At 36.7% G+C, this 16,408-nt stretch overlaps 1 protein-coding gene across 1 annotated transcript; it reads left to right on the top strand.

Moving 5' to 3' along the window:
• The first annotated feature begins 12,542 nt into the window (after positions 1-12,542).
• On the top strand, positions 12,543-16,154 carry LOC141637845 (uncharacterized). The gene is made up of 8 exons (XM_074447266.1): positions 12,543-12,774; positions 12,882-12,971; positions 14,090-14,149; positions 14,313-14,352; positions 14,476-14,569; positions 15,357-15,416; positions 15,498-15,589; positions 15,675-16,154. Exons 1-8 carry the CDS (start codon positions 12,647-12,649, stop codon positions 15,759-15,761), a joined length of 651 nt encoding a protein of 216 aa, XP_074303367.1. The 5' UTR covers positions 12,543-12,646; the 3' UTR covers positions 15,762-16,154.
• The last annotated feature ends 254 nt before the right edge of the window (positions 16,155-16,408 follow it).

The following is a 16,408-nucleotide window of genomic DNA, read 5'->3' as shown; positions in this document are numbered from 1 at the left end:
CTTTAATTTGTATTTAAGTGCTTAAAGTTAAAGTTTGAAAAATAAATTAAATGTAAACTATTAACTGAGACGGAAGGAGTATATATATTAACCTTCAATTTTGAAAACAAATATAAGTGATGATGACTATTAAATAATACGGTTTTTTTGAGGTGTGCCCTTAAAGCAACGACCTTCAATAACCTGATTGTGGAATATAAACTCATTTGTAGTTTTGTACCATAATTAATGAGAATCTTTCGTTAATTTTATCACATTTAAGTTATTAATGTGTACCATGAGGAAATATATTAGGAACTTTAACAAAAATACAAGATATATGGTACTTTCTCATTTTCACCATGTGTTATTCTCATTTGTTAATTAGAGATCAAACATTCCAAATCTTTATATTTCTAAAATATTTAATGTTGTAAGAAAGTTCTTTTGTAAAATTATATTTTCAATTAAATTAAAAAAGTAAGGTACAAGTACAATTATTCATGGTCAAAGCAAGTCCTTAAATACAACCAAAAAAATTGATGAAATTAAAATATCGTATAAAAAGAATCGAGTAATATATATTATTTTCGTCCGGTTTATTTGTTTACCTACAACCTACCTATTGTAATTAATCAAATAATCGGAGACAAAAAAAATATGGCTATGATTACGTGGGATTGAAAAGGCAAATTACATTAACTTCATGATTTACGTATCAAATTGTATTCCTTCATGACATGCATTGTGCAACTATACTGCTATACACACATGTTCAATGTGCTTAAAGGTGAAGAAACACGTGCTCTTTTCCCAATTTATTGGAAGGTGAGAGTTAACGAGATGCTTCTTTAACTTGTAGAGATGATAACGGATTTCCAAGATGGAAAATGAAAGGGCGCCACCGGGTGACACCCAATTTGGGCGCCACCCTCTCACATGGGGTGAGTGGGGACCCCTTCAATAAACAATTGTTGTGAGAGGGTGGCACCCAATTTGGGCGTCACCCGGTGGCGCCCTATCACTATCCTTCCAAGATTAGTGTCCTGTTAGTGGTGGATCTAGAGAGGCTAGTAGGGACCTTCGTCTCCTGACGGATGAAAATTTCGTAAATTTTAGCTAAAATTTTTGAAATTTTCCGAGCGTACCTTATACCCCTCCCCCTTCCCATAAATTTTTTCGCCTCCCTAAATTGAAATCCTGACTTATACACTGCAAAAATAAATTAAGTAGCTTTAATAAAAACAAAACCCTAGTAATTTATGATAGCTCATTAACAAATTATTCTAAGGAAAATGAGATGTTGTTTTTATTAGGTTAACACTTATTTATTACAATAATTATTGCGTTTACATATATAAACTTCGTAAAGGCGTATAAAGTCCCTTCATCCTTTTGAAGTTTTTGCTTAATTGGGGTTCAAACCCAAACTATTTAACAAAATAGGGCGGGTTTCAAACTATTTACCAAAAATGGGTCCACGTCACTATTTTCGTGTTTTCCTTTTTTTTTTTGGAAATTCTACATATCTCGCTGTCTGGGATAGCGAGATACTACCGATGCCAAAAACAAAAATAAGCAGTATGCTACTTATTTTGGACTTGTTAAGGCTCGTTGTATGCGAGAGCGAGAAATGGCATTTAATTGATTCTCGCTATGTGGGACGGCGAGAATATACGGGTCTAGTGATAAAATGAAGCACTCCCCCCCATTACCCATTCATTAAACGTTAAAAAACAAAAAAAATCCCCAAATCACTCCAAACCCTAAATAGTCGAAAATCCCTGCAAATCATTATAATTAATCCATCATTCATCTCTTGAATCACAGTATAAGAGGTAAACAAGTTTCATTCTTGTTATTAAAATCCTACTCATTGCAATTAGATTATATGTATTTTCTCCCTTTTGCATATTAGAGTCAATTTTCGGTCTATACATTAGATTTGTTAGCTGTTTTTAGTTTTAAAATTTGGGTGGGATCAAAGCATTCCCGAATTATGTAATACTTCTGTGGATTTGCATAATGTTAGCAGACAAGGGAATTGTACAACGGATTTTGCCCACCTACATAGGATGCACATAAGGCAATGGGACAACCGTATGCAAAAAACGGTTCAAGGGGGAGCCCAATACTCCGGGTTAATGAGCCGGGACAATGAGTACTATGAATGGTACATCCCTATCACTCGTCAACGCATTGCTCCACATAGTAACCAAGTCTATGACGACTACGAGGATCATCACTACTACTACCCTACCGCAAACACTAGTAAGTCGTTTTAAATTATTTAGCTTTAAATCAATTTTACTTATCTAACTTTATCATGTAACTTTTTAATGATGTTGATTTGCATAATATAGACCGAGAGCAACGTATACAACTACAACACAATGACAACAATGCTTGAGAATATGTCGGACGATGTCCCTTTGAGGTATTGTACATTGATTGAAAAAATGCGTAATATGTCACTTAATGCCTTGCGCACTACCAATCAAGGGCATCTTGTCAACTATGAAGAGCCAAGACCTCCATCCCCTCCACGATACAACTTCCGCCATTTAGAGCACCGTCTCCAATTTCCACCAAGCCAAGAGAGTGAAGAAGGCGCATCATCTTCAAGGTCAAGGAAAAAGGGGAAAAGTCGTCAAGAATAGAAATTATGTGATATACAAACTTATGGTTGTGTTTAGTTTGGTTTAATTTTAGGACACTTATTTTGTATGAAATTCAAACTTATTTATACAATGAAACGGTTGTGATATATTCTTATGTGTTTAACGTTAATTGCCGCTGGATTGATGGTTACGTACAGGTTTAGGTAATTAATCATAGTGGAGCTTAATGCATGCTGAAGATGTCGCTTGAATTTTTTTTTTTTAACCCCTTTACTTTCTCGCCATGCAGTACAGCGAGAATGGGAAGCAATACATAAAGTGCACAAAGTCAGAATAGCTGTAAGTTGTGGCAATCACTATCTCGCTGTCCCACATAGCGAGAAACACGTAAATGCCATTTCTCGCCGTCGCATACAACGAGTCTCTACATGCCCAATATAAGTAGCATTCTGCTCGTTTTTGTTTTTGGCCAGTCAGTATCTATCTTTGTCCTGGACAAATGAGATATGTCAATTTCTGAAAAAAAAAAGAAAAACGCAGAAATGGTGACGTGGACCCATTTTTTGTAAATAGTTTGAAACCCGCCCTATTTTGTTAAATAGTTTGGGTTTGAACCCCATTTAAGCAAAAACTTCCATCCTTTTTTACACCGGTGTTGAAGCATTGTCCTCACCGCTAGTGACCTGAACCGGGGGTAACGCAATAAGAATAAAAATGGCTGGCTTTAACATGTCGAGTGCCAAAGATGGAGCCATTTGCACAACCAAGATTTACTTGCAATAATAATGATAAAAAAAAAACTTGAGGATTTGTATAATTGCTACTTCTTGTATATTTTGTGGTATATTAGTATGAAGTACGATTCATGTTGTTGGCAATATTTATAGAGGGTATGTACATTACCACTACGTGTGAAAATTGTTGTACAGAATTTTAAGTACTATTTTCTTCTTGAGGATTGATCTTTGTGTGTAGTTTTTTGAAATTAAAGTTTCGGGATTTCGACCTTACAAATTTCAGAAAAATAATCGATTATTTTCTTCGTGTTCATATCGTTTGCGATTTAGAGATCAAATGTCCAAAACTTTAGTCATTAGTGTAACCAAATTAATTAATTGTTTATAATATGACCTACTCAAAACAATATATAAGAGAACCATCTCACAAAATAATTATTGTACCATTGGAGATAAAAGAAGATGGTATAGAAGGGATTTCATAAAAATTAATGGGTCTTTTTTTTTTTTTTTTTGATGACGAGGAGGTTGGATCCTCCCGGATCTGATCCCACCGCTGGTTGGCCGCTGTCTGTGTGAGTTCTTTCCCATGGGGATTATTCCTCTCTCGTCGTCGGTCCCCAGGAAAGTGTTCATCTAGGGAATCGAACCCAGGACCTCGCAATTCCTTCTTAGGAGGCTTTGAGGTTACCCTGGAATTCCACTAGACTCACACATCTTGGGTAAGCCCTCTTTTTTCTTATAACGAAAAGATTTTGGAGACCGTGAAAATGTAAATGGAAAGCCCTCTTTGAAAAAAAAAAAACGTGATTAGTTCATTATTTATCGAGCAAGCACACTATTATTGTTATTGTTTCATTGTTGTCAATATTTGTAATTTGGCAACATGATTTACGTATCAAATTGTTTCATGCATGTGATTATTTGCATCGTGCAACTCCACACGCATGTAGTATTGTAGTGTGTGAGGTGACGAAGATACAGCTATTGCAACTAACACAAGTGTTGTTTTTCCATTTTATTAGAAGGTGAGAGTCAACGATAGGTTTGTTTAACTCGTACAAATGATAACCGAAGTCCACAAATATTATATTATATATTATTATTTCTCATTTATCTTATTATCAATCATCTATATCGTAAAACTGTTCTAAAATATAATTCTGGCCGTTAAAAAAAATGAAACAAAGAGAATAAGTTATGGAGAGAGGATCTAAATTGCATGCACTCATGCCACGTTTTTTTTTTAATATTTGTTTATTTTATACTCCTATAAACTACTTGTTAAATTTAACAATTTAACTGATAGGAAAGACCCAAACGGAGGAGAAAGAGTCACAACATAGGCCAAGAGGGTTCCACTCTAAAACCAATTGGCAATAGAGGGAGTAGCCCTTGCTTGCTTATAAAGTGGTAATTCTTCTCATCTTTTATCAATGTGGGACAACCCTCACATGTGGGAACTTCGGGTTTCTTCACACTCCCACTGAGCAACTTTGCTCGTCCAGCTGCAAACATGGCTCAGTATTAACTCAGACCGGACAAATTCAACTGAGCAATTTTGCTCGTCCGACTGCAAACTTTGGCCCATGAAACCCAGGTCTTTAGCCATGGGCTCTGATACCATGTTAAATTTAACAATGGGCCTGAGCCGCACCCAAACGGAGGAGAAAGAGTCCACAACATAGGCCCAAGAGGGTTCCACTCTAAAACCAATTGGCAATAGAGGGAGTAGCCCCTTGCCTTATAAAGTGATAATTCTTCTCATCTTTTATCAATGTGGGACAACCCTCACATGTGGGAACTTCGGGTTTCTTCACTACTACTCCTATTATTGTCAAAAAAAAAAAAAAAAAAAAATAAACTACTACTCCTGTAAAGTTTGGACAAAGTCAATGTCAACCGTCTCAATTCGATTTGATTCGATTTTTTTGGGTCAAAGCCATATATTTTGACCCAAGACCCGAATCAAAGTAATCTGTTATTTTAACGTCGAAAACGACCAACTTGTTTGATACGTTATTGTGTAACACTTTTGGAGATTATGAGATTAAGTTGTTTCATCATATCGGGAAATGGAGTAACTTATGAGTAATATTTCTACAAGTGATTTCACCTATCACATTTGATGGGGCATATTCTGCACCCGTTGACCGAGTCAACATATTGAGCAAGGTCAAGACCAAAAGACAGCAAGTCAAAGGAAAAGTCTGTCGGCCTGTCACTTGGGTCTCGGCTTGGCAACTAGCCGGCCGAGAGGCATATCCGCGTACTCACATCCAGTCCCCTCGGCATGGAGTCAACCAGGCATGCCGGCCTGCCATGGGTCCTTCGGCCGAGGGTAAGACAGTCTTTCCATCTGCTACGACCACTTGGCCACTACGTGACAAAAGGTGAAAGTCTATAAATACTCCACATCTCTCATTGAGAAAACTAACTAGAAATCCAATAATCTGGTATAAACTCTCTTATCTCTCTACAATATACTTTGCCAAATAACATACAACTTATCTCTCTAAGTTTACTGACTTGAGCGTCGGAGTGAGTACACTTGGCCCCAAGCCGAGTCCTCAGTTTGTTAATCTTTTACAGGAAAAAGTGAAAGGAAGAGACGAGCAACGACATCATTCTACAAGCTCACGTGGTCACAATAACTGCTCCGAAATTACACTCGGAACAACATTAGTGTTAAAGTCATATGCTTTTGAGCTTAAGTAAGGATAAATGGATCTAAAGATAGATATCTCATCTTTAAGAGGAGGTCGGTATTACTACTACAATATATAATATCATAGTAACCATGTCATTGTGTGAGAAAATAGAATGGATAAACTTGTTGAGTTCGGTTTGGGTGGAGTCAATTGTAACACCCCGTATTTTATTAAGTTGGATAAAATTCTTTTAATTGCTATTTTGAATTTAATTACATCATTTAACGATTTATATATATATATGCTTAGCTAATTAATTAATTTCATCATAATTCGATACGTTAATTTTAATAATCATTAATAAGTTTATTTAAAGTTAGTTCGAGTTTATTTATTTAATAATTTCTGTTTCTTTACGAGTCCTTATGAAAGTTGTTTTAAGTGAACCCGAGGTGGATTTTGGGAACAAAACCGTCCAATTAGCTATTTTGAGCTTATTTCACTAAAATAGCAATTTTTATTAATATCCGTTAGTTTCGTAAAAATCGCTAATAATTCCGATTCAAGCTGATATCGTATTATTTCCGTTAACTAGCTGAGTTTATTTTTTTTTTTATTATTCACTAAATTTATTTATTATTGATTCCGTTTTATTACTGAAACTTTTACTAAAAACCGATTTTATTAACTCGAGGCGGTTTTAAAAACGAGCGAAATTACTTAACGATGAAGAAACGTACGTATAATTAGTAGCTAGCTTAAGCTAGCTGGTGTATCATTATTATTACTCCCTCACCCGTCCCCCTCACTCTTTCTTCCTCTTCTTTTCTTTTGGATAAACAAACAGAAGCAACAAACCATATACGTACACCATTTTCGTCACCTCCAACCCCAGATCCCGCCTCCATTCTCAACCAAATTCGATAAATTTTACACCAATAGCTTCCTCATCTCGTCCTCCTTCTTTGTATGTAAGAAAGAGCCAAGCTTTCATCCTATTTCAACTGGGCCGTCTTACAAAGGATTCGGATTTTGGGCTAATTTCTTCTATTTTTGGGTTTAAGATCATCCTAGGGCAATTTCTTGGACGTTTAGGAGAGCAAAAAGGTAACGGTGATAGGTTACTCGACAAATGTCGAAATTTCCGTCTCATGCGTTGTGTTATATGCTCTTATTTGATAAAGTTTGAGTCTTTATACTTTTTCCTCATTTATATGCTCAATTTTATCGCATCAATCCCGTCCCTATGCTCGTATTCGCTTGCTGTATTCTCGAAGAAAGTGTATTAAATTTCCGTCTGAATGTGTTCTTGATTTGGACGGTTTAAATGCTGGTTTTGGAGCCGTGTTTGGCACGGTTTCATGTAGTCTAGTGGACTGTTGTTGGCTCGGTTTCTCTAGGGGATTTGGATGTGAAGGGTGCGGCTGAGACCGGGGTTCCGTCTCAGGAACAATCTGTTTTACACGACATTTTCGAGTATAGCTAGGTTGAATTTAAAGGTTACTAGTCATTTTTTAGTTGCGTCTCGTTCCCGTTTCATTTCTGTTTTATTTCCTTCTTGAACTTGAGCTGAAATGACGGTGGGGTTTCTGTTTGGGACGGATAAAATGGTGTCTTACGGGACTATTTTTGGGGCGTAAGTGTGACTGATGTGGGACGGTTGTCTATACATTTTTAGGACTATTGTGAGTCACTTTGTGCAGGTTGTTGTTCATGGACTGTGCAGGCTGTTTTGGGATGTTTTACTCGGGGTTTTGTGGGGCTGGCTGCTAGCTGTTTAGCAGCCGTGGAGGAAGGGTTGAGCAAGTTGGTTATGGGCATGGTTATATGGGGTTTATGAGGACTGTTTTGGGCAAGAATTTGCAGGCCAAGTAGACTGTTTTACACGGCTGAAATGAGGACCCAATGGACTGAAATTTGGTTGTATGAATTGGATAAATTGTTGTTGTAGTATTTGAGACCGTCACATTTTTGGTTTGAAATAAATTCTATTCTTATGGCTACATGGTTATATGGAATGGGTGATTTAAGTGAGTGAATTCTACCTTTTTCATACTTTAGATTTTGTCTTTAAGTGCCTTAGTTACGAGGCTGTTTGGGTGGTAGATTGTCGTGTTTGTGGTGCTGTTTTATGGGCTGATGAGGGACTGTTTTTATGGGTTATTGTTGTTGGATTGTCGGCCTAGCAGCGGCCTGGCCGTGGCCTGCTGTAGCCTGGCAGCAGCCTAGCAGTAGCTGGCAGTGGCCTGTCTATGGTCTGGCTGTGGCCTGACAGTGACCTAGGCAGTGGCCTAGCTGAGTCGCGAGTTTGAGGCCATGTGTAGTTGGTTGTTAGGCCGAGTTTGAGGTTGCCATAATAACTTTTGGGCCGTGTCTATAAATTGTTTTGACGCTAGTTTGGTTAATTAAAATATTATTTAATATCCGCCTCATGCTTTATATAACTTAACTCGTTAATTATTACACATTGAGTTAATTGGACTTCACATAATTATTTTGTGGGACTCATTTGATTTTAGTAATTTGTGCTAGTCACAGTTATAAATCGTTTGGGCGCTAAATTGGTTTAATTAAAATATAATTAATTTCCGTCTCATATTTTATATAACGATAATTCGTTAATATCGTCCTTTCACATAATTATTTTAGGTGACTCATATGTGGTTGAAGATGAAGAGTAATTTTGGGTTTTAGAAGCTTTCTCAAGTTTATTGCTTGTCTCTTTGCTAGCTTAAGGTAACTATTCCGAGTTACTCGACAAATTAATGTCACATTAGTAGTTGATGCTGTGTTTGGTGTTTGTTAAGTGTTTAGGTGATTGATAATGTGTTACTTTCGTTTTTCACATGATAGAAATTGGAAATAGCATGAGAATGACATTGTGATACATTTTGTTAAACCGGTCAGCCTCGATTTGACCGATGACCCGTCGCGGGACTCGGGTCGAGGGTTTGTCTTTGAGGTGAGATTGGTTGTTATTGGAGGTTTTATGTTATGCCTTGATATTTGTAATTATCATTTCACATGTCGGTTGTTGGATGAATTGGTTGCCTTATACTTGAGTCTTCTTGCCTTGTTACCATTTTAGCTTGTTCTCAGGAATTATGAGATTAATGGTTAGCTGGAATTTGGATTATTATTGATATTGTAAATATTGTTGAATTGTCTGCTGAATAGACATTTATATAGCTTTTCACATGATAGAATGTTAGCATTTATGTTGGTAAGTTGGACTCTTTGCCCTCTTATGGTTAAGTGGGTGTCCTACTTGTCTTGTGTGGTGTGGGCTAAAGTATTCAAGCTGGGACTAGCTGGGACTAGGTCCTAAGTGAGTATTTCGGCCTTCATCATAGATATGTCTTTATAGTCTTTGACGAGTATATGTTCACTGCTCAGTAGCCTTTGTGTTCCTGACTTGGTGGGTTTATATCCAAGTTGGGGCATGACCTCGTTACTTATTTTGAGAGTAAGTGGTCAGCTTAAGTACTAGCCAACCCTTTGGTGGACTCCTTAGGGTACTCACTTTGTTTTAAAAAAATTGTGAGTCTTGGATGCGGTGGTGTGTATCCGCATGTCTAGGTCTGCGCAGATTTAGGACTAGGGTTGTGTTGTGTCTTGGCCATGTTTTGATAGAACCTCTGAGCCAGGATACCGGTTCGATTACCTTCCCTACCTCGTGGTATAGACTCGAGTTACAGAGTGACTATTGACCGTGCTAAGAACTTATGCCTGTCTTTGATATATTGCCCTTTCTTGTTTGATGATTCTATGAATCATAGAAGGTGAGATGCAAGCCGGCTATGGTTGATAGAGTTTGGATTCCTGGATGTTATGTGATTCACATGATAGTGTAGTATGAGTCGGTCTAGTATTCACATGCTAGGACTATGTGTTGTTATATTGTTGTTCACATGATAAGCACGATTGTCTAGCATCTATATGCTAAGGCATTGTGTGATTCGTATTCATATTCTTATGTTTACATGTTATATTAATTATGACATTTCGTGGCTGGGAGAACTCGGAGTTACTCCCCACTGACTGTGGCTTTCGTATTTGTATAAAATGCGAATGACAGGTAGGTGATGCATATATGGGGTACATGGACGAGCTAGCGAGCAAAGTAACCTTGGCACCTAGATTGGCTTTATTTTATTGTGACCCTTAAACACTTTTTATGTCACATACATTTTTGGGACATATGTCTCCCTTTTTACTTTGGTTTGTATCACTTTACTCTCGCGACTTTAGCATGGTTATGTAAATTAGTTTGTTAGTATTTGCAGGTTTTGACACTCTTCATTTGGAAATGTTTGTGAATGGTTTAGAAAAGTTTTTAAAAATTACAGGTTTTTACCCAAATGAACCTATTACAAACATATCCATGCAGTTTTATTCTAGAATTACGTGTTTACTTTTCCGCAATAAATGAGGGTGTCACATCAATTCGGTAAGATTAGTTCGACTATGTCATATTTTGGTTAGTTTAAGCCGGCTCGAGCTATTTTGAGTGTTTAGTATGTCATTTCGGGTCGATCATGTCGGTCATGAAGAGAGAAAAAGTTTGTTTTGGATATTAACTTATTTATAGTACTATTTGATTGGATAATTGATTATATATTCTAATGTAAATAATAAGTTTGATTTAAAGTTTTTTTTTGTCAACAACATCATCATCAGAGCCTTAATCTCAAAATGATTTGGGGTCGGCTGACATGAATCATTCTTTAGAACCGTCCATGGGTGAACGTATATATACCTAAAAATGCGAAAATATAGAAAAGAAAAAGTGAAAAACAAAAGGGGAGTGAAACATAATACAAAAGGAGGTAAACTTAAGGTTTTAAAATCGAAATCCGGATTTCTTTTATAAAAACTTAGAATTTAAATCGAGAATGAAGATTAAAACGATTTTGAAAACCGAAATAAAACTTAAGGGTCCGGATAACCTTAAAAGTGACCCAAGTATTAGTATATAGGAAAGCTGTTGGTAAAAAGGTGAAATAAAACCGAAAAAAACAAATACATTTTTAAAAATTAATTAAAAAAACATTAAATATTTCAAATAGCGTCAAATACTAATGAATCGACAAAATTCAAGTCCGAGAAATCTCATATCGTGCTCTATCACTCTTAGCCATGTCTGTTTTTTCGAGTCAGGTTATTAATGAATCAACAAAATTCAAGACAATTCAGGTTTTGGGCCCCGTTTAGGTTCTACAATTTAGGAGAATATCAAATCTCGAGTCAGCTTTTTCGGGTCCTGGTTAATCGGTTCTGGTTGGTCTTAACGTAAGTGTGAACTCGTGAATTTTTCGACTAAGAAAGCGGAGTACATGTGTCGATGAGTTACATGCCATGATCGGATCGTCAAGAGAAGGGTTTTCAGATTGATAAACACCTGAAATTGAACAATATGGGGGAAAAGTAGCTCCACGAATGAATATTAGGGTTCAGTGTTTCACCACAAATTCTCATTGAAGACATGACATATCCGTCACAAGCTTGTGACGGATACCACTTTACCTCACAATATACCCACTTTTTCTCTCTCTGCAACACTATTCATGTGGTCCCCTTTCTCCACTAACCCATTTTGTTACCATTTTATCTCACAAAATATCCGCCACAAATGGTAACCCGTCACAAGGGACCCAATTGGTGTTTCACAAATGCAAACCTAGGCCTAATTAAAGGGCTCCTCGAATACTTTAAATGGAAACGGCCTAAAAATTTCTCAATTAAAAATAATCTCAAATACTTATCAATTCATGTAACCCAACCCAAATGACTTGTACTCAACATAACCCAACAAACCACCAACTATACACCAAAAACAAAACCCGACTAATACCAATTACCGACTCGATTCAAACTGAATCGGATTAACCTTTTGCCGGTTTTACACACACTCACGCGGTCACACCCTCGTCACACTAGTAAGTACTCAATAGTCACCTAGTGTTTACAAGTTGAGCGGAGCCATATGAAATCTAGGGCTGTTCATTTAGTGATCCGGACCAAACACCAGATTAGACCGGACCATTTGGTCTGGACCAGACCGGACCGAATTTTGTTTGGTCCGGTCCACGGTCCACCTATTTACTCTACTTTGGTCTTCGGTCCGGTCCTGAACCAACTCGAATAGACCGCGGATCGGACCATGGATTGAAGTTATGTAATAAAAGAATTTTTAAATTTGTAATATTATTGATTTTATTTTCTATTTTGTTTATACGCATTATAAGATGTGTAATTATTTAGTTAAATTAAGTAAGAAAATAATGTTGTTTATTTTGATCATTACGAACTTCTCGAATTCTAGTTTTATATGCTAAAACATGCCAATGCCAATAATATTTTGTCCACTTAGGTCCATTTGGTCAGGTCCACGTGTTTTTATGGTCCGGACCGGACCGGACCAATATTAATATGGTCCGGTCCTCGGTCCAGCTCTTAACCCTTATTTGGTATTCGGTCCAGAGAATTTGGTCCGGTCCGGTCCGGTCCCGGACCAATGAACACTCCTAACGAAATCCTCTCGTAATTTTAGGATATACAAACGCGCGAACTTGAAAATCGAAACAATTTCATCTTCACAGAAGAAACTCCATTTTTAAACTCTCTTTCTCTCTCTATCACTATCACTCTCGTAGAAATGTCGGCAATTAGAGGAAGCGCGAAGAAGCGTATCGAAGCCGAACCTCTTCAAGCTTCTGATAAGCGAGTGAAGCGTAACTGTGATGTTGAAGATGACGAGGATTTCTTCGACAACGATCTTTCCAGGTTTTAATCAATTCTTCTATTACATCTTACAATTAGTTTGAATTTTCGTATTCGTATGAAATTTGTGATTATTTTCGTGTTTTAATTGTTTTTTGATAAAATTTCAGCGAGATCAAAGGAATTGTCTCGGCGTTGCAGATGATCAAGCAGAAAGCTCATAGCGATGGCCAGAAGAAGAAGGAGGAAACAATTTCTAGGTTATTTTATTTTTCAATTTCATGATTCAATTATTATTCGCGTTATTTTTGTTGTAATTATGTGAATTGATTTCTGAATTAGTTTGAATTTTGTCATTATTTCAAATTTCGTGATATAGTGATTATTCGCGTCGTTTATGTTGTAATTATATGATTTATTTCGCAAGTAATTTGAATTTGAGTTCATAATGCTGATTTTACTACGTGGATGCTGAGTTTGTGTAATAGCTGATTATTTGGCGTAGAATTAAAGCGAATTATGTAGGAACATGATCTTCGGACTCAATTATTCATTAGTTGATTTGATCGGTGAATTATTGATGAGAATTTGCGATGTATGCATTGCAGTCTTTGTGATTTTCCAGAAATATACTGCTGGAGTAAAAATTAAGCGAATTTGGAGTATATTTTTTCTGCTGCTGTTGAAATTCATAGTTATCTGATTATCGGCTTCAGGTTCTTGCTGTCGTAAATTTCGTGGTCTATGCTCGATTTAGGAATATATTTGAGTGTCTGATGTTGACAATGAGCCAGATGAAAGCGTATTTGTTGAGTTCAGCTGTGCAGTGTGCAGGAAGTTGTATAAATGTGATCTTTAAAACAACTTTCAGTCATAATGTCTATAATGCTCTGATTGAATCTGATGAGACTTGAACGTGTTGTCGTGAATTGTTGCCATTACAAACTTTATAGCAGTGAAGTTAAGAAGCTGTAGCTTCAATCTATGATGTTGTTACTACGTTTCTAGCATCATTTTTATGGAGGAACAGCAACAATGATGTTTTAGGAATGATATTTGTTTATTGGCATAATGCTTTAATGACATTCAGCTCCGAGTAAGAGCATTAATGTTAGATTGATCACATTATGCTCCTCTCCGTGTGAAAATCGTTTTTTAGTTGTGCATTTTATCGTCTCTGCGTTTCCACTCATCTTGCTATCTCCTATCTAACAGCATTGCCAGTCTCGTTCTCGAATAATTCCATAAGAACAGTGTGAGTCCATTATAAAACGTCTCTGCATGGTGGTTTTAGGAGTTAGGAGTATTTGTTTTGAGTAGAGAATTGGCTCCATTATAAGTACTAAGTACGTCTGCTAAATTGCTTGTTTCTGAGCAGTGTGGCAACAGAGATCAGGTCTATGTTCGAAGAGTTGAAGACAAAGATTGAAAAGGACAGGTACATAGTTCAATGACTTCAATCATTGATTGTTATTTTTTATTGTCGTGAGCTTTATGAGAAATCTGTTCAAGTTCAATGCTCTTAGCCTTTGGTGTTGATTCTGTTGATGTTGTCATGTTTGTAATGTTTTATTCTTTGCCTTCTCCAATTTTCCTTACAGGCAAACTTTTGCAAAAGCGCTGTCGAAGAGCTCAAAAGAGGTTAGCTTAAGTACTCACCCGATTCAATGTTCAGAGCGTATTATATGAGATTGTGCTGGTGTATATTGCAAGCACAACAAATTACAGTCAATTACTCAACGTACTTGCTGCTTGTTTTTTTAGTGTGAGAATGTACTAAAAGAGGAAACAGTCAAGTTTGAAGCAATCTATGAGAAATTCAGCAAAGAGAAAATAACTCATCTGCAAGCACTAAAAGGTATTCCTTCATTCATGGTGCTTAATTAAATAGGTCGTTGTATAATGTATATGCCTATTTCGGGAACTGCTTCAGAAAGGAATACATATTTAGTAGTAGTAGTTTGAAGTTATAGAATGATGTGCTACAATGAAAATGTGTATGTTTCGGTTTCTAAATTGCTGTACCCCAGTCAGAGGATCCAATCACAACAGTAACCTACGTGGTAGAGTTTTTTCGGGTGTACAGGAATATACCCGTCATAACTCATAAGTACCATGTCTCAAGGACCTTACGAGCTAGATTCCCGACCTCTGCACCTGCTTAGTTGTGTGGCATACTGGCATGGCTGTTAATTTCAGTTTTTTTAACTGACAGAAGAAATGAAACGGCTTTGATTAGTTAGTTTCTATCATCTGCATTCTGCTTTGTGATTTATGTTAACTGCAATCAGATAACTACACCCCAATTTCGTCTTCCTAGGTCTTAATCTTGTAAAAAACTTACTCGTATTTGAGAAGCTCTTTTGCTGCAAACTCCTGGTACGAGCAATTGAGCATAATATGTTATTCTTTTTTTGAGTTCTTCGTAAATCTTTAACTGATTCATTGTATAGGCAGTATAACCCCTTGTAATGTATCTTCATAAGGTCCTGAATAAGATAACAGAAACCTCGCACTCTCGCAGTATAGAGAACGCCATTGGTTGTTGTTCTGATATTAACGACAGCAATCAAGTTTTACCTAAAAAGTTTTACATGCTACATGTATAAAGTTTACTGATCTGTAGACCTGGTTGTTTTTGACAGATACCATTTCCAAGTATGAAGAAGAGAAAGAGAGGCTGATCACACGATACGAGCAACTACGTGAGCAATTAAACATACTCGACCTTAAATTTCCTGATTGTCAGTTTATCAAAATAAATTAACCGTGTGTGTTGGTTTCAGGAAAGAAAGAGAAAAGCATGTTGCAGGAAAAAGATAAAACTTGTGCTGAAAAGATCGCAGAGCTTGAAAATTCCTTGAAGAAGAAGAAAAAGGTTAATCTCTTTTCTCCGATCATCATTCCAAATCCTTTTAACATCAACTTTGCCGTTATTCTGAACAAAATTTTACTCCGTACAGGATGACAAAACTTTTAGCCTTCTAAGGAAGACTCTGGGATCGTTCCTGGACCCTGCTTCAGATGAAGACTTTCCTCCTGATGATTAATGCATATTATGGTGCAAGGAAGCCAACGTTACACTGCCAGTCTACTATATACATTATCGACTCTTCATGTCAGTAGTTTGTCGAGTATGATACAACACGTTCTACTTCATTTTGCGCTCAAAATATGATTTCTTTTCACTATATTGCATGTTCTCTGATGTTCATCTGTTTTGGACATCGGCTGCTGAGGACTAACATAGTTAGGTTACGCTGTTACACTGCTACTGCAGTGGTATTTGTTTAGCTTAGTAAAAAGAGCGACTAGTATATACTTCGTCTACTGTTTTTGAAGTGTCTGCACTCTAGCGAAAATTCTAAAGCTCAAAACAGTTGCATTATGAATTTATCAATAGTTTGGTTGAGCAAATTATCAAGAAGACGTTCACGTTCTCTGTAGACATAATGGAGAATTTGACCGATCCATGAAAAATGCTTATAAATGCCATTGGAATAATCTTGAATATAAGGACGGATTTGAGTAAGGTTGAAGGCTGGAGCATGGACTGGCGAAGCTAACGAAGGTACGGTCCATGCTCTATAAATTCATGTACACCACTGAGTACTGACCATGTCTAACCAGGTACAATCAATTTCTGTTTGATGTGTGAAAATTTAAACCGAAGTGTTGGACATACTGCAATATTTTT

This window comes from Silene latifolia, unplaced genomic scaffold (assembly GCF_048544455.1).
Source record: "Silene latifolia isolate original U9 population unplaced genomic scaffold, ASM4854445v1 scaffold_150, whole genome shotgun sequence".
Lineage (NCBI taxonomy): Eukaryota > Viridiplantae > Streptophyta > Magnoliopsida > Caryophyllales > Caryophyllaceae > Silene > Silene latifolia.
This window is presented reverse-complemented; position numbering and strand designations above follow the sequence as displayed.